A 23907-nucleotide genomic window follows, 5' to 3' on the forward strand; every position below is an offset into this window, starting at 1 on the left:
GTTCTTGGGAAGCCAACATGCACCCATTGACCAATACCCTCACTGCCTTAGGGTGGGACCTCTCAAGGTACATGCAGGGTGAGCTACACTTGCAGTCCCTTTTTGGTTCCAGTTTTGGGCCTAAGGGGGGGGTGTCAAGCTGAAAAAAGAGCATTTGATTAAACCTTATTTAGCTCATTTAAACAGACCCAAAACTCAAACTTCAATGCAGCAGAGTGTCTTTGGCACAGAATACTATTTACTTTTTTCCAATATGCAATCATAACTGAATGACCTCAAACTATTGAGATTAACTTGATGAAAATAATCTGGAAGCAGAGATGTGGGAGAGCTTTTCCTGGGGCACCTCCACAAAAGTAAACTGACTCCTCAAATAATTCTGGACATCAAAAAGTCATCCACCTTATAACAGGTGCAAAGAGAACTTGAGAAGCATGTCCTACCTCCAGAAGATGTTTTGCTCCCATTGTAAGACTTTCATCATTTTGAGTATCACGTGCAAATTGAAGGTACTCTTCAAACCATGAAATCGCATTAAAGCAGTCTCCTGACTTCACCATAACTTTCCCAAGACTGAACTTTACCTGTCATAAACATGCAAGTAAATCATCTGCAATTCAATGCAACTTTAACACATTATTCATATTTGTCTGCCAGACTTTATTGTGAACCAATCAGTGAGACAAGAACTGACTTCATTATAGGCTCTACAAATCCCAGAGAGGCATTAAGAAATTCAGCACATGAGAAAAATTGCTCACTATTCAAGGATCTCAACCTAGTTGAGGTAACATCGTGCTGACCTCAGCTTCCTGAATAAGGTGCTGAGCTTGCTTTGAGTTTAACAAAGATTTCGAATAGTAAGAGACTGCCTTCTTAAAATCCTCAAACTTCTCAAAAATACTTCCGATTGAGAAATTAATGTGAGATAACTTCTCAGCATCCCCTAACAGACCAAACCTGAAAATCAGAAAAGAAAACAATGCAAAACACAAAAATCCTGAATAGAAAGATCTTAAAGCTAAACAAACCAGTGCGCTTTGCCAGTTCAGCTTCTACAAGGTTGGCACTCAATTCTGACAGCAAGTTGGGGGGCAGAACTCGTGGTGACTCCTGATTAGCAGCAATAAGTCACAGCAATAAACAGAGAATGACCACATATAATATATGAAATTTAAACTCAAATTCAGGAAAACTAAATGAAAAGGCCATCATCTATTTCCAAAGTTCCTGTTTATATGAGCATCTATCAAAGTCTTTTGGAAGAATGGGAAACCTTTCTCTATTCTGCTTCTCTTCTATGGTGGAGACACTAACAATGATAATGTCAGGGAATTTTGGTTGGACAGTATGTTGAGTCTGAGACAGAAGTGTTAGAGCTATGGTCATCCCCTGGACAGGCGTTCTAGAGCAGTTGCCTGCAGTTTGGTCCCTTCGTGTGGCAGTTCGAGCAGTTCCCATCAGTCATGGTCATCCCCTGGACAGGCATTCTAGAGCAGTTGCCTGCAGTTTGGTCTCTTTGTGTGGCAGTTCGGACAGTTCCCATAAGTTGTGGGCAGTCAACAAGTGCCACCTGGCAGCGCAGGGCAAATTCGCGCATGCAAGGGCAGTCGGACAGGTGCCACAAGGCAGCGCAGGGCAGATTCGCATGTGCAGGAGCAGTCAGACAGGTGCCACATGTGCAGTCAGGCAGTTGGCCTGGTTTTTGTGCAGTCGGCCAACCTGTCCTATTTTTTGGGGCTATTTATGTCAGCCCATCCCACACACTTGGTCAACATTCTGATCACAGATTTCCAGGTTGCTGATCGTGGATTGCTGCTCAGACTTCGAGGCTCACAGCCTGTGAGATCGTCGAGGAGGAGCTACCTAGACATACGCCACCCGTGCACATCTGCATTCTTTCTTCAGCATTCATTATTTGCTGATGTTCTGTGTTCTTCTGTCTCTTTCTCTCTCTCTCTTCTCTCCATTTTCACCCTATCTCTCAGTCCTGGTTATACACTTCCGAACTGCTGCACTCTTACAAGTAGATGTTGAGTCTGGGACGTTATATGTCTATTTGTATTTAGCATTTCCTGAATCATCAGGACTCACATTCTCGGTCACTATTAAGTAGGCTCTGTATACCTTTGAAGCTCTTCCGGTTCCAGATTGTGCTGGAATTCTTTCAAATAAAGGAAGTTGACTATTTTCATCTATATTGTCCTAGAAAATTTGTTCATATCCTCATATTCTTTGATTATTTCCCTCTGAATGAATGAATGAAGGAGAGGGTTTTTCTGGACAGAAACTAGATATACTTCTTCTTATTAAAAAAGCTTTGGAAAATTCTCTTCTTGTTTGGTGTTAAATGGCTTTCCCTAACTTGATAGTCATACTGTTGAAGCAAAATACATGTCCACTGTATTGCCTCTTTCAATTAGGAAGAGTCAAAGCTCAGTACCAATGTAACCTGGCACAGCTTGTCAATTAGATATTTGATACTTTACAAGAATGCTTAATCAATCACACATGGGATTGAAAGGAAAATATGGAAACAGGAACACAGTAGTAATGAGAGAAGGGTCCACCCCCCAGAGAACGGAACAACTACCTGCCCCTCATATCTCTGAATTAAGATAAGATGCTGGACAGCTCTCTTCCAAAGTACTCAACATGTAAACAAGAGACATCAAGAAGATGTGAAGAACAATGCAATGTCCCCAGTTTATACAATCAGGGTGTTTGCTTTCGTAGTCAACAGGTCTGTAACTATCAAACCCTCTGTTCATCTATTTAAAGCTCTTCAAGTTCCTAGCTTTTTCAAAGAATATCTAACTCATTACCCAGGCATATCATGCCTCTTCAAAAACAGTTAGTTTCAAGGTATCAACCAACGGATTCAAATACCATCCCTCAAGTGTAAAATTTTTATTCCACCATAGTCTACAATCCTACCGAGAGGAAGACTAGAAAGGTAGAGAAGAAGAGAGAGAAGCCATAAAAGTTGAGTACAAGTAGGTGAGATGAGAGACACTAATTGTATTATGATAAAAGATGTAAAAAATTACACGTCTCACACATTTTATACCTATGTCAGTGTGACAAGGTATTATTAATAACTCTCTCTCACTAACACATATAGTCCCATCTTCTTACAAAGAGATGCATTCTTGCCCCATTGTTGGTTATTTGGGTGTTTTCAAAACATATGATAGGATTGCCAAGAGCTTTCATTGGAAGGGCCTATGGAGGGATGTTAAGGATTTTGTGGCCAATTGTGTTTCATGCCAAAACAGAACAAGAATAGCACACTTAGACCCGCTGGTCTCTTATAGCCCTTGCTTATTCCTAAAGGGAAATCAACACATATAACTATGGATTTCATTATTGGCCTTCCTATCACCAAGAAAGGATGAAATATTAACTCTTGACACTAGATTGCTCAAGTGCTAGCAAATAATGAGAAATGAGTGGCTCCTCTGAATATTCTCATATTCACATGTTGGGTCTTTGTCTATGACCCAAGCTATTGCTTCCCAGGTCACTACTATAGTCTCAGTTGTGCCATGTAACACCATCCTTAGGGCTCAAGCCTTGTAAATGGAATTTTTCTTTTATCCCAAGGCGTTCCATCCCTAAGTAGCCAGGGCATCAAGCAAAGGGTGCATATCGACTACCCAGCGAACTTCCAAGACTATAGAGAAAATGGTTATCTTACTAAGGGAGACCAAGTAATCACCCCAGAGAGGTCAGCGGACTAAGGGTGTTCGTCCGCTAAGAGACATACCAAGTCTTGCAAAGGCGAATGGAATCAACAATAGACTTTTTTTTTTTTGTTAAGGACTTTATTTTAATTTGTTCACAAAATTTAGCATTGAGGGTTTCAAGTAAGTGTTCGTCTCATTAAGTCATTGTACCCTGAAGTATGGGACATAAGGATGGATAGCCCCACTACCTTCAAAAAATAAGCAAAGCAATCCGATACACTACCAAGGTAAGTGCCTCGGGATGCCGAAGGGTGTATATGTGTATGCCAATCATATGAAGAATATGTGGAGAGACAAGCAAGACGACAGTGAGCAAGCAAAACAAGCCAAGCTAGCATGCAAACATAGGGAAAAACTGCCTTTGGAGACTGCCATGTGCAATGTCACGAGTATGGTGAATCCGAAGTTGACCACTCCAAGGGTGACTGAAAATGAATAAATGTGTACAGATGCATGTTTATATGAACAAAATGCCAATGTATAGGAAAATGCAAAGGAAGATGCAGGTTTTCATGCTCATGCAAAATGCGATGCAATCGTGCCACTTGGATAGTGCTCTCACAGGGAAACTGTTCACTACCAAGCGCCCTTTTACAATCATGTCATCCTGACAATGTGAATGAAGTTATGAATGTTCATAATGTATAATACAAATAAATAAATGTCTGAAGGTAAAAAACTGTGAGCATCATCACTATCACTATCAAGAGAAGGAAACCGCCTTCTCTTAAACTCGAAGAAGAAGAAAGACGAAAGCACCATCTCCCTATCAATCTAAAGAAATAAACAAGGATACATCCAAGCTAATCCATGGTAAAAGGTACTGTAGAACTAGCATGTTGATTGTCCTGATCAAAATATCTACAAAATTGTCACTCAACGATACAAACTCTAGACTCGCAATGAAACTAATATGCCGCTAGTAGCTTCCTCATATAGATCGCCTCCATAGTACCATCGAAAAGAGCTTGATACCCTCCCTCGGCTGCCGTGGAAGCCACCACTATCTCCTACTTACGGCTAGTCCAAGAGATGGGTGTCATATCCACGGTATAGAGGAGACTCCATGGAAACACTGGGTGTCAAGATCTCCCACCCAGTCAGAATTAATGTACCCCTACAAGCATAAACCATGACCATATGTTAGTCCATAATTATAGATACACATTAAATATCTTAATACACACAAGCAATCCAACGAGACATTCTAGGTGCATTAAAGTACTGACTAAGAAAACTAATTGAGTATGCAAGATCTGGCCTAGAATGAATCAATCAAACTAATTTTCCTACAACAGAATGATAGGTATGAGCATCAAAACACTGACCCAAGGTATCCTTATGCAGATGGACAATGGGATCAAGAGACGTGGACACTAGTCATGTTTGACTTGTATAATATTGTTCCACCGGTTGAAGAGCGTACTTCTGCTAGGACAAAAAGATATTTTCCTCGAATCTAACAATCTCCATCCCCAAGAAATAAGATAACAAACCTAAGTCTGTCATCTCAAATGTAGAGCAAAGTTTTGCCTTGATATCTACAATAGCCGTAGAATCTAAGTCAGTGAGTAAGATATATCAACATATAGAAGGGTATAGCTAACCTCCGTGCTAGTGGTGCCCACATATAGATTTGGATCATAGGGGTAAAATAATATCCATGAGTCCGTAAAAACTCGTTCATCTTGTGATACCAAGACCTTCGCGCTTACTTCAGCCCATAAAGAGCTTTTCGCAAGCGAAATACCTTGTCGATAGAGTCAACAGGAAAAAAGTTGGGAGGCTACTTCACACAGACTTCCACCTCCAAATAACCGTTCACAAATGCACTGTTGACATTCATCTAATAGATCGAACAACCATCATTAGCAACGAGTACAAACGACAAAAAAAATGATGTCAACAGAGCGGTAGGTGCGAAGGGTTTTTCATAGTCAATGTTGTGCTTTTGCCTCAAACCTTGCACTACAAGGCAAGCCTTGTATTTGTCTTAAGTACTATCAATCTTTAGATTGGTCCTAAAAATCCACTTCGTCCCAATCACAAACTTGTAACGAGGACAATCCACCAATGTTCAAGTCCCATTTCGATCAATACCATCTAGTTTCTTCTCCATGGCCGCATGCCATAGAGGGTTCTAGAGAGCCTTTTTACCAATTGTCCGGCTCAAAACGTGCAAAATAGTCAACTCTAAAAAGCAATGTATATGAAGCTTGAGAGAGACAAGCCAAGCTAACCATCTAGGGCCTTCCAAAGTGGAATCTGGTGGAAGGATCTCTGAATCATGCATGGTATGCTGATACCAGTGAGGTAAGGGGTCTCGTGGAGGAGGCCTAGGAGCTACAGTATTTACAAGAAGATTAAGAGCGAGCAATATACCCCGCGCAGAGTAGGCACAATCTCAAATGATGTGAATGAAGGTATAGCAACCAGAAATATCAGAAACGTTTAGAAACGAAACGTCAGAAACGTGTTTCATAAGTTTCTTTCAAGAGGGGGTAAAATAAGAAACGAGGGTTTTTTTTATATAGGGATTTTTAATAGTTTTGACTGGGGAAAGAGGTTCTAAACCTCTATGGAACTCTCTCTTAAACAAAAAATGGCTAATTGAGCTTAAGTGATAATAGAGTCAATTGAGAATAATACATTATACGTTACATATCCATGATCCATTATTGACTTGTCACTTATGTCAAAGTTAGTCTTTGGACAAGCTATACTATGGTTTAGAACTCAAACATTATGATTCATACATATCATACAAAGAAAATTGAAATTAACATGTAAATAGCCTATCTATAATATGGACTGAGTCAAGTTGCAACATCGCAATTCTCATTTCAAAACAAACTGACAAAATATCAAAATCGAGAATGAATCGTAATATATCATAAATAACTCATAAATGAGACTAAAGTCATATAATATTCAAATCTCAAGACTAAAATAGATACTAGATTGACAAAGTCCAATAACTAAACAAAATCACCAAAAAATCAATCTCTCGTTCAAAATCTTGGACCCTCACGAGTCATTACACATCATCATCATCATGTTTAACATTGCCCAATAGTTTTTCTCAAAAAAACTATGTTTTGGGTTCCAACTCACAAAAAAAAAAAATGTAAAAAATAAAAACGCCCACGTTTTTTACTCTCAGAAATGTTTCGTACTTTAAGAAACATTTTGTAAGTTTCAAATTCAAAGAAACGTGTTTCTTAGCTGCTATGAACGGGGGGGAAGACAAAGAGTCTAATGCAGAAGACTGCACGATGTCCCTCTCATCAAAGACGACATCTCTCCTAGCTATCACCTTGTTCATCCGAGGATCAAACAAACCATAGGCTTTTGCTTCAGAAGAATAGCCCACAAAAATCAAGAGATCTACTCGAGGAATGAGCTTTCCTATCTTGTCATCAAGAGTATGCGTACAAAGTCTTTTTAGGGACTGCCGCAGTCAAACATCAGTTAAGAATGGATAACAAGTTTACCCCAAGTTGGAAACATGATAGACATCATCCAGCGAAGCAAAAACTGGACCTGTTTAGTAGAAAAAGTGACGCGATCCTAGGCTTGAATCTTGACAGAGAAGGAGTTTCCAACATGAACACTCCTGGCTGCAGGGGCTTGGGAAATGAAAATGTCCACTATAGGAGTCATGTGATGGGTAGCTCCACTGTTCACAAGTCAAATAGGTGCTAAGACGCTCAGTTATGACGAGTAGACCTCGACTACCACCACCTGGCTTCCCTTGCGAGAAGTTATCTCACTGGGGTGCGGGGGTTTGATTCTTGAATTTTGACTATGTGCCTCTTGCCTTAGATCAACACTCCTCATCATAATGGCCAGCTTTTTGACGATATTGACAATACTGATTGTTCTTAGATACATTCTGCCATCCAAGTTTGAGAGCAGATTAAGTGGTTCCTTGGGATTCACTAGCCTTGTTTTGATCTTGATTTTGATTTGAGTTTGGTTTTCCCTCTTGCCCTCTCTCAGAAGATGCAACTAGAACCAATTCTATCAAGAACATGTTATAAAATTGATCAAACAACCATGCGTAACACAATAGCTAACACTCAAACTCATAAAATGTAGACATCTAAGGCTGTAAAATCACCTGCTACAAAAAATGAAAATATTTTCTTGGCAGCTTATTAAGGAATAAGGTAACCTAATCATTAGAGAACTTACGAGCCCCAATGATAGAGGACTCAGCGAGAAGACACTAATACTCAAACAACAACTTGACTTTCAAGTTATCCTTGTCTGTGATTTTAAAGTTTTGGAGCTCATGATCCAAAGGGATGTAACAGGTCCTATCTCAAGCCGCATAGTGATCAATCAAGTGTGCCCAACACTCCGATGCTAAGAGAAAAGCTCAAGCAATAAGCCTTGCATAAACTCAACAATAGCACAGGCATTACAAGCCTTCCATGAGCGAATGACCTCGTAAGGAACAAGTGTGAGATCAAGTTGGGGTTCCAACACCTGCAGTAAATCCCATAGGTTCTCAGAGTCTAAAACATGCCTCATCAAATTTGACCAAGTGTAGTTTGACCCATTGAAAGGAGTCTTAACATTAAATGCATGCTTGGCAAATGAGGAGCTAGAACATTGAGGTGTTTGTAAGGGATAAGTGGAGTAAGATGGAGAATAAGATGGTGGTGGTGGTGGTGGAGGAGGAGGAGGAGGAGGAGGAGCAACAGCAGCAGCAGAAATAGAGAGTTGATGTCCAATGAGTGACATTTGTTGTTGAGGTACCGAACGGACAAAAGTCCATACGATACTATAGGTGAAGGTAGAGGCATTGGGACACGAGAGCCCTGTCCAAATATCAACTAGGGCACAACACAATGACTGAATGGTCCACTAGGTAATGCCAAAGAGGCAAACTACAATACCAAAGAATCCACGCTCGAGTATGTTTGAGATGCACTCCTAGAGGAATAACTTAAATGTATGTGTGTGGGAGGTCGAGCTTCCATCACAAGTACACCACCTAGAAACGGGTGTGTAGAGATCCTAAAGACTGTGCCTAAATGTGCAAAATCCCCGGGTGTGGTAGTGGTGGATAATGTGGTGCACTTAATGGAAGTCGAAAGGCAAGTGCAACGGGAGATGATGGAGAGATGGGTGGGAGCCCAAAATGCATTTGTAATGAATGTTGTTGTGGCAAACATGGTTGATTCATTTTGTCCATTTAATGCATTATACAAAGACACATCTACTCTAAATTCACCATGAGAAATAAAATCATTTGAACGAAAAAAAGGGATGGAATACTTGCAAGTTATTCTTTTAGCTTTCTACCTAGTTTTGAGTTCATAAAGAAATGCATGTCTTCCTCATTACTCAAAAACCAAAGGTTGTTTTGAAGAGTCCCTTCTTGACGAGCATCCCCTAATTGAATAGAAAATACACAATCAATTGGCATAGAATCTCTCATAATAGCATTCGTACCTAGCATTGGAGAAAAGATGAACTGTGGAAGTGATGTGTAATCCAAGCCAGATTCCACTTGAGGATAGCCTACCCATTGTGGAGATTCCGAAGATCCTATAAAATCATTCGTTCTGTGTACCGAATCTAAACGAGAAAATATGTACTGTGGAAGTGATGTGTAATCTAAGCCAAGTTCTACTTGAGGATAGCCAATCCGCAGTGGAGATTCCGAAGGTCTTGCAAGATCATTAGTTGTGTGCACCAAATCTAAATGAGAAAACTCAGACTTACCTTCAACCTCCTACTAAGCCCTATACATAAGGATGAGATCATGCTTAGCAGCAAAAATCTGATATGGTTTGTGGACTCGATGCTAGTCTAATGGTTCTCCGTCCAATGTGAGATCAATCAAAAGCAAGCTAGGAGGCCCACTCCTAATCGTTTCTATCCATGTTTGGCTATGGAGACTGGAGCGGTGGTGTGAATGTATTCAAAATCATCTATCCCTTTTGTTATTCTTGCAGAGATGAGCTTTTTTATTAAAGGCCAAGGATTCTCAAAGAGTACCTAACACTAATACCATGTGAAGAAATGCTCTAAACCTAGAAAACACAAAACCAATCATACGATAAACCACAGACTAATAAACACAAACTACAATTAGGGTTAAGGTAACTCAAAGACAATCAACACAATGAATAATGAAGTGAATGACTACTAAATATACAATGCTCACACAACAAACACACCATGCAGTGAATACTAAACCTCGAACTCTTGTATCTCTAGGATCAAGGCAAAGATTCTGAGCAAGAGAGTGTATAGTACTCCGAACGGATCTTCAAATGCAACAAGGAAGCCTCCGTATATTGAACACCAGAAAACACAACCAGAGAGACTGGATCTGATGCAAACTAGCAGTGCAAGAGAGAAAAAGACTAGAAATGCATGTACCTGAGGAGAGAGAAAATCTGGGCAACAACTGAAAGTAGGGGACAACCGTGCAAGAAGTGTAAGCATAGTTGCCTTCATAAGTGGTACAGACTGGTTCGTACAGTACAAACCATATGGTACCATACGGTACGTATCCGTACAAATTTGTACGAGATTTTGGGCCTGTTTTGGCCACGTCGCCTGGATCCCGCATCCCGCATTTTCTGCACCTCTGCTTTTTCTCTACGTGCCTACGTGGCACTTTTTTGGGGGTGGGAAACCTTGGATACCTCACCCCACCCCCTTTTCCAGCCATGCACTCCCCTCCCCAGCCCTCTTTGGATTCCTTCTAGCTAGCAGCCCTCTCTTTGACCGTTAACCCCTCTTTGACTGTTTGAACTTTGACCCTTCTCTCATCTACAAAAGGTGCTCGTCTCCTCCATGCTTCCACACCGATTCAACAAGCACTTGTGACTTACCATTCTCATCTTCCTCTCTTGGATCATCTCGTCGCTCAATTCTTGAATGGACGTGTGATTTGTCATTCTCAAATCTCACGAGTCACCTCCCATCTCCTCTTTCGCGCACCTTATCGAAGCATTTGCCATTCTCAAATCTCATCTCCCATCCCCTCTATCCCACACGGTGCACCCTATCAAAGCATTTGTCATTCTCATCTCCCATCCCCTCTCTCTCACTCTTGCTCTTTCAACTTTACCCCAACCCTCGGGCCTCTCAAGTCTCCCTCTCAACTTTCAAGAGTCAAGACTCAAGCATCTCTCTCTCTCTTTCCACATGAAAAGCAATGTCCTGCAAAGTTGCCCCATTTCAAACGAAAATGTAAAGGATGCATGCTAGACTAGTTAATGCGTAACCAAGCAGGCCTTTTTCGAGCAGTGTCCCATAACATACACAGGCGGTTGCGATTCATGGGCCTTAGGCTTGGGGGGACCAGAACAGTGCCCACAGCGGCCATGGCGTCTTTTAGCAGTGGCCAATAAACAGCCGGACAGTTTTCCAGTTCAACCCACACAGGGCATTCACGTTGCAACAGATGCTGAAAATCTGCCATGGGGCGCCATGGCACCACATGGACCAGACGGCGATCAACGAACAATGGCAGTTTAGACAGGAGAGCAGCTCGGTGTGTCTCTAATTTCAACAGCACCTCAAAAAAAACCCCGGGGGCCAACAAAAATCTCTTCAACACATTCCTCTTGTAGCAGATTGTGCAGCCACTGGCGAATACGGGAAAGCAGCGGGATCCTACCAGTGAAAAAAAGTATCATAGCACGTTCATAGAACACTAAAAAGGAGCGCAAGACATGTTTCGGATCCACAGTGGCTTCCAGAACATCTTCCGTTGCAGAGTCCAAAAAGACTTCCTGATTATGTTGAACATAATCACCTAGCAAAGTGTTGGCAAACTCCAACAGGTGCTCCCAATCAACCTCCTGGGAGTCCACAGAATCAGAAGCAACCTGAGCATAGGAACGATCCTGGTGATCCATTATCCCTGCCGAAGTATGCTTGGTGCGTTTGCCCGCTGGCTGGAGGTCAGGAGCAGGGGGCATCTCCTCTGTGCACGGAATCATGTCCTCTGGTTCCTCGGTGTCAGAATCCGGACAAAGAGCTGCCACCGTTTGGTCTATGAAAGCCAAATCCAGGCCACCCATATTGTATCAGTACGTATGTCGGACAGAGGCCGAGCGAAAAAGTCGCGGGGGGCAGAGACATGCAGGATTCTCTCTCTCTCTCTCCCTCTCTCTCTCGCTCCCTCTTTTCTTAACAGAGTCATTGTCCAGGGGCATATTCTGCATGCACAGTTGATGAAAGCAAAGCTTTACCTGTCAGCCTCAGTCGTCGCCTGTCCCAAGAACCCTGGTGGCAAAGCACAACCCTAACAGTGCAGGGGTAGGAGGGCAGAGCAACGGCCGGGGGCAGTCGACGGCAGAGCAGGACAGTCTGGGGCGCAGGGTAGGGGTCCGTTATCAGCCAAAACCACAGGCTTCAGACGGCAGGCGTCAAGCGAGCAGGCAGGCACAGGCGGAGCAGGCGGCCACAGACGAATACAGGCGGGTCTTCAGGCGTCGTCAGGCGCGCAAGCAGTCGTCAGGAGGGTAGGTCGTCAGACACGCAGGCAGGCGTCAAGCGGGAGGGTCTTCAGGCGCGCAGGCATTCGTCAGGCGGGTAGGTCATCAAGCGCGCAAGCAGTCGTCAAGCGCGCAGGCAATCATCAGGCACTCGTCAGGCGGCAGTCAGGCGCACAAGCAGTCGTCAGGCTGGTCTTCAAGCGGCAGTCTTCAAGCGCGCAGGTCTAGGCGACAACAGGACGGGACACACCAACGGCACCATCGTGACTCTCTCTCTCTTGATGGAGAGTTTTCCTTTCTCTACTTTCACTTTCAGATCACTGACATGTTTCCCTTTTATGGGACACTATTTCATTTCCTTTTCAGTCCTATAGGCATGTTTTTCATCTTTTTTCTCGTTCTAGATGAGAAACACACCATCATTGTATGTACTGCTTTGGTCTCATAGGCAACATTGGCCTTTTAGAGACGTTAATATACTCTCTCTCTCTCTCTCTCTCTCTCTCTTTTTCGTAAAAGGTAATTGTATTAATTACGAAAAAATACAAGATTACTTGATTACAAGATAGTTGATGACACTAAGCCATCAGGTGAAGAAGTTCTCTCGCTCTCTCTCTCTCTTTCTGATTACAAGAGGCATGAGGGCCCTAGGCCAACGTGTGGAAAATCCCAGTAGTAATGCACTAAAAAAGTTACACCAATCATGGCAACGACCCAGAGGCAATTGCCATATGCCAAGGAAGCAAATCCTCCCGAGGGAGCAAGTCGGCGTGTCGGATGAGATCTAGCTGCCAATGCAAGAGGCCTTTAAGCCTGGCAATATGGCGCGGTACATTAGAGGCCGAATCAAAGAGAAAAGCATTGCGCGTGGTCCAAATGTGCCAGCATCCCCAGTATCTGAAAAAGTGAAATAATATCTTCATATGCAACTGTGGCGGTGTGGGATACTTCGGGCGCACAAAAACCCAGTCGAAAGGAGTTAGTGAGGACCCCACCACAGTGCGCCAAATGTGCGACAAGAGTGACCAGATATTCTTGGCGAGCGGGCAAGAAAGAAAACGATGTCGGGCCGATTCCGCCGTTGTGGTACAGAAGAAACAATTGCCATTCGAGATGCGACGCTTGGCAAGGGCCGAGGCAAGAGGAAGACCACCAATCATTACCCGCCAAAGAAAGACCTTGCATTTGAAAGGTGCCTTATTCAGCCAGCCCTCCATCAGCGTTGTCTGCCACCATGTCAGCGATTTCCGCAGTCCCCAAACAGTATTAGCTTTGGCACCCAGCCATTGGTGATCCTGAATGAGAAGATGATACACCTGATTAGTAGAGGCCTTTTCCAGACTCAACCGGCCAGCAAGGTCCCAGTCCTGCCAAGGGCGATCCACAGCCAGGGCAGGAAAGGGTTGCCTACCCTGAAGCTCCGCCGAAAGCTTTCCCCATAAATCACGGTATCCGCGCGGGATCTTGAAAAGTCGCCTAGCAGTCCGAAAGGATACGAGGACATTGCGCGTGGCAAGGGTAGCATCCGCAACCGACGTCACACCTAAACGGGCCATGCGGTTAAATCTCAGTCTGAGCTGATGTTTATCTTCCCATGAAAGTAGTCGCGATACTGCCAAGAATTCCAGCTGAAAGGAGTTAGTCTGCAAGCGGTCCCCTACCGGGTGCCAATGCGCCTTTTGGAGCACCACTTTCCAAGAGCCGACCAAGTGCAGTAACAAAGCGGAAGAGGGGCTGGAAAAACGGGAGTCAGCATTAAGGGCATGCCACCAGGAGGCCCGAAGCCGGGTGTTACCATGGCGGAGCCCGCTGTCCTCAAGAAAATAACGGGCTATGATGGTCCACGGGTGATGATCCACACACATGGCACGAAAAAGGGACCAACGGAGAGCTAGCATATGATTTTCTGCATCCAAAAGAGCTCCACCACCCATGCGCTTAGGGGTACATGTATGTGACCATGAAATCCATGAAATGCCTGCTTGCAGTGGATCCTTCTTCCATAGCATGAAACGGATGGGATGAGAGAGAGGCTTCAAAGTAGTAGGCGTCCATGGCAACAATGGCAGGAAATATGATAGCATTGGGAGCATAATTGACTGAGCCACTTTGAGGCGGACATGGAAGGGCCACGCTTGCGACTTTCAATACATAAACTTTGCCGCCAGTTTTTGTGAAATCCAGTCCAGCAGGTCCTTTGGCCGTACATCCACCCCCACTGGGTATCCAAGATGCCTGACAATAGAGCCACGGGAAACCACCTGGCCTTGCCAGCCTAATGACTGTAAATCAGGCTCCGTGCAACTGAGAATGGCTGACTTAAAGGCATTGATGCGAAGCCCAGAGGCCTGACCAAAAAGCGTCCAAACATTTAATGCCTTGCGAATGTTGTCCCTGTCCGCCTGCAAAATCATAAAGGTGTCATCAGCCAAAGATTGGCTAATGAAGTGCTGGCCCAAAGGAAGAGACAGCCCTGCCAGCTGAGCAGAATCTGCCATGGAGGATAACATTGAAAGGACCGGGTTGTCAGAAGTGGAGCAGCGGTGGAAGCATAAACATGTGCTGAAATAAATTGCTGAAACACAAGACAAAAAGAGAAAAGAAAAGAACACGATACAGATGAGAACTCAGATGTATGCACGGGAAATGGAATCCATATATCTGAACACGAGACAGTCGCATACAATAGTGCGTCACTGGCTGCGTGGGCACTGGCACTGGCTCCTCTCTCCACAGAGTCTGCAGATGGTGAAGTGAAGTGTCTGACTGAGGAGGAGCCACTGAGTATAAATAGGCTGAAAAAGTGGGGAGCAATAATGCTGGTCGGACAGCATTAAAGCTGGCCGACTGGTGCATAAAATGCTCCACTGGCATAAAATGCCACACCAGAAAAAAACCTAAAATACCTAATAAAAATGCCCAGCCCAGATCAAGCTCAGACTCACACATGAGCTGACAAATACTCTGCTAACACCCTCTCTCAGATCATGAGTGATCTGATACAATACAATAGTACAATGAAAAGGGATCAGAAACTATACAACATAGAACCACCAAGTAGAACCATGGATACCCAAGCAGTGGGTGATCAAGCCACCACCAAGGTGCCTCGGAGAGAACCTGATGTCGATGTCAATCGTACCAAACACCTGAAAATAGAGAAGAGCATAGCATGTCTCTGTGTCCATCATCAATGTCTCGCAGGAGCATACAAGACCATCCTGTCAAAAATGCCTCTGAACATATGTGACCATGGAGTCCCCGCCTTTGGCCAGACCGCCAAAGTGTCCCCTCATGTGAGCTCTAGACGAAAGCCTCCCGCTCTCTGTCAGATAACCAGCTCAGCATGAACCTGGATGTCAATCCCAGCTCTAGGATTTGATTCCGCCAGACCGAAATCGATGCGTCAGGGACGTCCCTCTCTGGAACCTGTGCACCTGTATAAAAGTATAGATGAGGCGCGGCTGCCCCATCTGAACACCCGTTCACACTCGCTCTCTGGCACAAGAGAGTCGTGAGGGATGACCTCATCACCACCACTAGAAACCAGCCGAGGAAGGGGCCACCAAGCCCTTCCCGCGATCCAAAGAAGAGGATCCCTTCCGCGCCTTGGACTTCACCTTGGTCGGAGGATCGGAGTCGGAGTCGGAGTCTGATGAAGGAGAGGACTCATCGGTAGAGTCAACATCCCGCTTCGTCTTCTGCTCCTTCTTCCTGGAAGCCGCTAACTTCTTGCAGTCCTTCCGCAAATGTCCCTTCTTGCCACAATGGTAACACTGGGCCTTCGACTTCTTCTTCCCGTTACCCCTCTCTGAAGCTACATAAGTCTCGCCTCCATAATGTGCCGGAAACCGCTCCTGTAATCTCAAGGATGTCGCATGGTTGTCCTCATCAAAATCTTCAGGAAGAAGAAAAGGACGGAGAGGTCGAGGAATAGCTCCACAGACGATGTACCATAACCGCTTCTGCACAAACCAAGCTTTCATGACAGCACTCCATGTGAGATAATCACGTCCATGTAACTTATCATCAGTGGAAGTGCACGGAGGAGCCATATGGAGAGGATAAGAAGAGAAGTAGAGAAGAGATGGAATTGAGAGAGGAAACACAGCCAAAACACAAGCACAGACTGTAGAAAATGAGAGTTCACATGCAATATAACCCAAAATCTGATCAATAGAAGACAAAATCTGCTGCAAAAAGTTAAAAAATCTGTCAAAAACTGCCAAAAACAGCAAAAACGGCCTGAAGTAACAGTCACCCAGCCACGAGAGATGCTGAATCAGCAAAACGCAGGCTGTAAACTGGAGAAAAGCAGGTAGAAAACTGTCGCCAGCAGCTGTAGATGAAAAACGCAGGCAGCAGAGGGTGCGTAGGCAGCAGAGGGTGCGGAGGCAGCAGGCGATGGCAAAACTGCAAAAAACGCAGGCTGAAAACAGCCCCAAAACAGGTCGCCTGGCTGCAACAGCAATCGTCTGATCAACAGGGGTACAAAACAGTCCTGAAATCAGCAAGAAAACACAGCAGAAACACAAATCCTGAAAACTGATACCATGTCAGAAGTGGAGCAGCGGTGGAAGCATAAACATGTGCTGAAATAAATTGCTGAAACACAAGACAAAAAGAGAAAAGAAAAGAACACGATACAGATGAGAACTCAGATGTATGCACGGGAAATGGAATCCATATATCTGAACACGAGACAGTCGCATACAACAGTGAGTCACTGGCTGCATGGGCACTGGCACTGGCTCCTCTCTCCACAGAGTCTGCAGATGGTGAAGTGAAGTGTCTGACTGAGGAGGAGCCACTGAGTATAAATAGGCTGAAAAAGTGGGGAGCAATAATGCTGGTCGGAGAGCATTAAAGCTGGCCGACTGGTGCATAAAATGCTCCACTGGCATAAAATGCCACACCAGAAAAAAACCTAAAATACCTAATAAAAATGCCCAGCCCAGATCAAGCTCAGACTCACACATGAGCTGACAAATACTCTGCTAACAGCAATAATGCTGGTCGGACAGCATTAATGCTGGCCGACTGGTGCATAAAATGGCCCCAATGGCATAAAATGCCACACCAAAAAAATACCTAAAATACCTAATAAAAATGCCCAACCCAGATCAAGCTCAGACTCACACATGAGCTGACAAATACTCTGCTAACACCCTCTCTCAGATCATGGGTGATCTGATACAATACAATAGTACAAGGAAAAGGGATCAGAAACTATACAACATAGAACCACCAAGTAGAACCATGGATACCCAAGTAGTGGGTGATCAAGCCACCACCAAGGTGCCTTGGAGAGAACCTGATGTCGATGTCGATCGTACCAAACACCTGAAAATAGAGAAGATCATAGAATGTCTCTGTGTCCACCACCAATGTCTCGCAGTAGCATACAAGACCATCCTGTCAAAAATGCCCCTGAACATAGGTGACCATGGATTCCCCGCCTTTGGCCAGACCGCCAAAGTGTCCCCTCATGTGAGCTCCAGACGAAAGCCTCCCGCTCTCTGTCAGAGAACCAGCTCATCATGAACCTGGATGTCAAGCCCAGCTCCAGGATTTGATTCCGCCAGACTGAAATCGATGCGTCAGGGACGTCCCTCTCTGGAACCTGTGCACCTGTATAAAAGTATAGATGAGGCGCGGCTGCCCCATCTGAACACCCGCTCACACTCCCTCTCTGGCACAAGAGAGTCGTGAGGGATGACCTCATCACCACCACTAGAAAGCAGCCAAGGAAGGGGCCACCAAGCCCTTCCCGCGATCCAAAGAAGAGGATCCCTTCCGCGCCTTGGACTTCACCTTGGTCGGAGGATCGGAGTCGGAGTCTGATGAAGGAGATGACTCATCGGTAGAGTCAGCATCCCGCTTCGTCTTCTGCTCCTTCTTCCTGGAAGCCGCTAACTTCTTGCAGTCCTTCCGCAAATGTCCCTTCTTGCCACAGTGGTAACACTGGGCCTTCGACTTCTTCTTCCCGTCACCCCTCTCTGAAGCTACATAAGCCTCACCTCCATAATGTGCCGGAAGCCGCCCCTGTAATCTCAAGGATGCCTCATGCTCAAGAAGCATCGAGGTCATATGTGTAAAACTGACAGGAGTCGATGATGTCTGCGCCCGCAAAGCATTGGCCACTCCATCAAACTCCGGGGGGAGCTTGTAGAGGACCGTCCCGACGAGATGCGCCTCGGGAAGAGCAGATTGCATGTGCCGAAGCTGGTCCTGTACCTGCGTAACACGAAGAAGAAAAGACTGAATAGTATCTTTCGGCTCAAACTTCATCTGCTGGAGCTGGCCATAAAGTGTGACTGCCCGCATGGTGGAAGGTGCCTCGTACATCTGTTGCAACTTCTGCCATACTTCACACTGGGCCTTTGACTTCTTCTTCCCGTCACCCCTCTCTGAAGCTACATAAGCCTCACCTCCATAATGTGCCGGAAGCCGCCCCTGTAATCTCAAGGATGCCTCATGCTCAAGAAGCATCGAGGTCATATGTGTAAAACTGACAGGAGTCGATGATGTCTGCGCCCGCAAAGCATTAGCCACTCCATCAAACTCCGGGGGGAGCTTGTAGGAAGTGCACGGAGGAGCCATTTGGAGAGGATAAGAAGAGAAGTAGAAGAAAAGAAGGTCGTTGGGAGAGTGAGCACAGCCAAAACGCAACCAAAAACACCAAAAATAGTGAGTTCACATGCAATATAACCCAAAGGCTGACCAAAATAAGCCAAAAGCTGCTGCACAAAGTGAAAAAATCAGTCAAAAACTGCCAAAAACAGCAAAAACGGCCTGAATAATCAGAAAAACAGGCAAAAATAATGTTGTAAACAGCAAAACACAGGCTGCAAACTGAATAAACAGGGGCTAAAGACTGTTGCCAGCAGGTTGATGAAGAAAACACGGGCAGCAAAGAGTGGAACAGCAGTAAACGCAAATCTGTCCAGAAAAACGCAAAACGCAAATGCTGAAACACTGTCGCCAGCAGCAAATCAGCAGTCGCCAGCAGGAAGGACAGCCGCCTGATCAGCAAGAAGGGTGTAAATCCTGAAAACAGCAAGAAAACACAGCACAAATAGGTTGCAGCCTGAAATCTGATACCATGTCAGAAGTGGTGCAGCAATGGAAGCGTAAAGAATATGCTGAAATAAATGTTGAAACACGACAGAAGAAAGAATGAACACAGTAGACAGATGAGAACTCAGATGTATGCTCGGGAAATGGAATCCATATCGAACACGAGACAGCAGCATACAACGGTGAGTCACTGGCTGCGTGGGCTCCTCAGCACCGGCTCCTCTCTCCCAGAAGGATCTCCACTGATGGCTGAAGCACAAAAGACTGTGGAGGAGGAGCCCTATAAATAGCCACAAAAGTGGGGAGCATAAAATGCAGGTCGGCCAGCAACAAATGCTAAATAATACATCATAAATGGCCACAAAAATGTGCCATAAAATACTGCATAAAATGCCCAGCCTCTAACACAGACTCACACCATGAGCTGACTAATATCTGCTAACAGGGTGAGTCGCCAGGGCAAAGAAGAGCGGACTCAAAGGACAACCCTGTCTGACTGAGCGTGCAAGGACAAAGGGCTCTGTAACCCCACCATTGAGCATAACTTTGGATGAAGCCGCAACACTAATGGTGTAGATCAAGCTCTCTCTCTCTCTCTCTCTTTTTTTCGTAAAAGGTAATTATATTAATTACGAAAAAAATACAAGATTACTGGATTACAAGATACATGATGACACAAAGCCATCATGTGAAGAGGTTTTCTCTTTCTCTCTCTCTCTCTTTTTTCTGATTACAAGATACACGAGGGCCCTAGGCCAACGTGTGGGGAAGCCCCGTAGTAATGCACTGAAAAAGTTACACCAATCATGGCAACGACCCAGAGGCAATTGCCATATGCCACGGATGCAAATCCTCTCGAGGGAGCAAGTCGGAGTGTCGGATGATATCCAGCTGCCAATGCAAGAGCCCTTTAAGCCTGGCAATATGTCGGGGTACATTAGAGGCCGAATCAAAGAGAAAAGCATTGCGCGTGGTCCAAATGTGCCAGCATCCCCAATATCTGAAAAAGTGAAATAAGATCTTCTCATGCAACTGTGGCGGTGCGGAATACTTCGGGCGCACAAAAACCCAATCGAAAGGAGTTAGCGAGGATCCCACCACCGCGCGCCAAATGTGCGACAAGAGTGACCAGATATTCTTGGCGAGCGGGCAAGAGAGAAAACGATGTCGGGCCGATTCCGCCGGTGTGGTACAGAAGAAACAATTGCCATTCGAGATGCGACGCTTGGCAAGGGCCGAGGCCAGAGGAAGACCAGCAATCATTACCCGCCAAAGAAAAACCTTGCATTTGAAAGGTGTCTTATTTTGCCAGCCCTCCATCAGCGTTTTGTGCCACCATGACAGCGATTTCCGCAGTCCCCAAACAGTGTTAGCTTTCTCTCCCAGCCATTGGTGATCTTGAACAAGAAGATGATACACCTGATTAGTGGAGGCCTTTTCCAGACTCAGGCGGCCTGCAAGATCCCAGTCCTGCCAAGGGCGATCCACCGTCAAGGCAGGAAAGGGTTGCTGACCCTGAAGCTTCGACGAAAGCTGCTCCCACAAATCACGGTACCCACGCGGGATCTTAAAGAGTCGCCGAGCAGTCCGAAATGAGACGAGGACATTGCGAGTGGCAAGGGTAGCATCCGCAACCGACATCACACCTAAACGGGCCATGCGATTAAATCTTGGTCTGAGTTGATGTTTATCTTCCCATGAAAGGAGTCTCGATACTGCCAACAATTCCAGCTGAAAGGAGTTAGTCTGTCCTTGATGTATCCCAAACTATCAATCATACTCCCATATAGTCTTTAAGATAAAGTTAACTTTCATTATCCTTGCCAAAAAAACACTGGTCATGACACGTAGATAAAATCATATTGTTTCTATATAATTTGTAACTTTTACTAAATGGACACGTTGTGTCATGAAAATATAGTCTTTAGATTTTCATGCCAAGTCTTCCAGAACAATCCATAAAGTAGATTGACAATCAGCTAGAACATCAAGCTACCCCTAACACACCTCGAAATCCTCCACTCAATATGGCATGAGCTAGATTACAACTTCCCTCCACTCGATTTGTTAGATTCTCATGTATGAGGCATTGTCACTAAATCAACCACCCATTTATAGTGCACGGACAATGGATAAGTCAGCGACAATCCATCTTTGTGTCTCATAGTAGAGTACAATTGGAAAGTACTACATGACCCCCCAAGGTGTGCCATAAACTTATACATACTCTTCACCAATATCTCTCCTTGATATTCTCAAATGCCCCATATACCTCTATGGTTAGCCCATAGACTTTCATAAAATTTGTAAGCGGTCCCCCACTGGGTGCCAGCGGGCCTTTTGGAGCACCACTTTCCAAGAGCCGACCAAGTGTAGTAACAAAGAGGAAGAGGGACTGGAAACACGAGAGTCAGCATTAAGGACATGCCACCAGGAGGCCCGAAGCCGTGTGTTGCCATGGCGGAGCCCACTGTCCTCAAGAAAATAACGGGCTATGATGGACCAAGGGTGGTGATCCACACACATGGCACGAAAAAAAGGGACCAACGGAGATCTAACATATGAGTGTGTGCATCCAAAATCGCTGCGCCACCCATGCGCTTAGGGGTACATGCGTGTGACCATGAAATCCAGGAAATGCCGGCCTGCAGTGAGTCCTTCTTCCATAGCATGAAACGGATGGGATGAGTGAGGGCCTTCAAAGTAGTAGGAGTCCATGGCAACAACGGCAGGAAATACGTTAGCATTGGAAGCATGATTGTCTGGGCCACTTTGAGGCGGACATGGAATGGCCACGCTTGCGACTTCCAATACATAAACTTTGCTGCCAATTTTTGTGAAATCCACTCCAGCAGGGCTTTTGGCCGTACATCCACCCCCAATGGGTATCCAAGATGCCTGACAATGGAGCCACGGGAAACCACCTGGCCTTGCCAGCCTAAGGACTGCAAATCAGGCTCCGTACAACTGAGAAGGGCTGACTTAAGGGCATTGATGCGAAGCCCAGAGGCCTGACCAAAGAGTGTCCAAACATCTAATGCCCTTCGAATGTTGTCCCTGTCCGCCTGCAAAATCATAAAGGTGTCATCCGCCAAAGATTGGCTAACGAAGTGCTGACCCAACGGAAGAGACAGACCGGCCAGCTGGGCAGAGGTTGCCATGGAGGATAACATTGAAAGGACCGGGTGAGTCGCCAGGGCAAAGAAGAGAGGGCTCAAAGGACAACCCTGTCGGACCGAGCGTGCAAGGACAAATGGCTCTGTAACTCCACCATTAAGCATAACTCTGGAGGAAGCCTCAGCACTAATGGTGTAGATCAATCGGGACATTCGGGTACCAAAGCCCATAGCCGACATGAGGTCTGCAATGAAAGACCAGTCCACATAATCAAATGCCTTTTCCAAGTCCAATTGGATCAATACCACTTCCTGACCGGAGTGCCGCGCATAGTCAATGGCCATTTGCACATTTAAGATATTATGCAGAATGTTGCGGCCCTTAATGAAACCATATTGGAGAGGATGCACAATAGCTGGAAGGTGCTTGTGGAGCCGATTCGCCAGCACTTTGGAGTAGATTTTATACATGGAGCCCATCAAAGAGATTGGTCGCCAGTGTTGCAACTTTGACGGCGAAGGGACCTTTGGAATTAGTTTGATAAGGCCTTCTTTCCATGAGGAGGGCATGACCCCCGTTTCCCACACCTGCTGAAACATGGCCACCAATGGCTTCGCCAACTGCGTGGCCGAGGTCTGAAAGAATTCATTAGTGAGACCATCCCAGCCAGGGCTTTTATCATTCGGCAGGTGCAACAAAACGTCCATAACCTCGTCCTCGCAAATATCCGTCTCCAAAGCGGCTTGCATATCAACTGGAACCTGCTGGCGGACCAGATGATAGAAGACCGCACGGGCATGCGTAACCTGGCTAGAAGGCGAGGAAGAGGAACCAAGAAGATCCATAAAATAGTTTCTGCACATAGTGACAATGGTCTGCGGATCCGTGACCATGCGACCTTCCGAATCCTGGAGTCTGGTCATATTTTCGCGGGGCGGAGATGCATGCAAGGCGCGAAAGAACTTATGAGACTGGCAGGTGCTATCTTGCATTGTGTCCATCAAGTTGTGCAGCTTGGCCTATTGATAAGATTTCAACTGAAACACTTGAATAAGATGGGCCAACCGCCTCTCCAGAGACAGCAGAAAATCATCATCAGGGGAATCCAGGAGCAAGGAACGGACCAAAGCCAGTAAGTCTTCTGCTGCATGTCGACGTCGGCGGCAAAGCGAGGCATGATGGATCCCATACTGGCGAGCAACCCGCCGCACATTAGAGAGCAGCCGTGCAAATGAAGGCCAGCCCTCAGAGGCAAAGTCCAATAAGAACCTCTCAATCAACTGCTGCATATAGCCTTGGAAAACTGAATGCTTCAAATAAGCGGAGTTGAAACGTAAAGGGAGCCTATCCAGGAATTGCACAAAAGGTGCAATAGAGTGTGCCCGCATCTCAAGCTGGAGGGGGAAATGGTCCGACAACGCATATTGCCGCAAGACCTTCATTTCCAGCATGTCGGGAAGAAAGTCATCGCCCTGCATGATATACAT

General features: G+C 45.4%; 1 protein-coding gene across 2 annotated transcripts in view; it reads right to left on the minus strand.

Annotated features, from left to right (window-relative positions):
* The window catches only part of LOC148023220 (uncharacterized), a 255169-nt gene that overhangs the window by 122107 nt on the left and 109155 nt on the right, over positions 1–23907 (minus strand). For both annotated transcript variants that reach the window (XM_087696235.1, XM_087696234.1), the window contains exons 5-7: positions 1032–1113; positions 804–946; positions 444–584 (exon numbers count right to left, since the gene is read on the minus strand). In XM_087696235.1, the coding sequence (XP_087552361.1) occupies positions 444–584; positions 804–946; positions 1032–1113 (366 nt within the window). The remainder of the gene's footprint in view (positions 1–443; positions 585–803; positions 947–1031; positions 1114–23907) is intronic.

The sequence above is a fragment of the Lygodium microphyllum genome, chromosome 16 (assembly GCF_053477565.2).
Source record: "Lygodium microphyllum isolate KBCC chromosome 16, Lygodium_microphyllum_v1.1.10, whole genome shotgun sequence".
Lineage (NCBI taxonomy): Eukaryota > Viridiplantae > Streptophyta > Polypodiopsida > Schizaeales > Lygodiaceae > Lygodium > Lygodium microphyllum.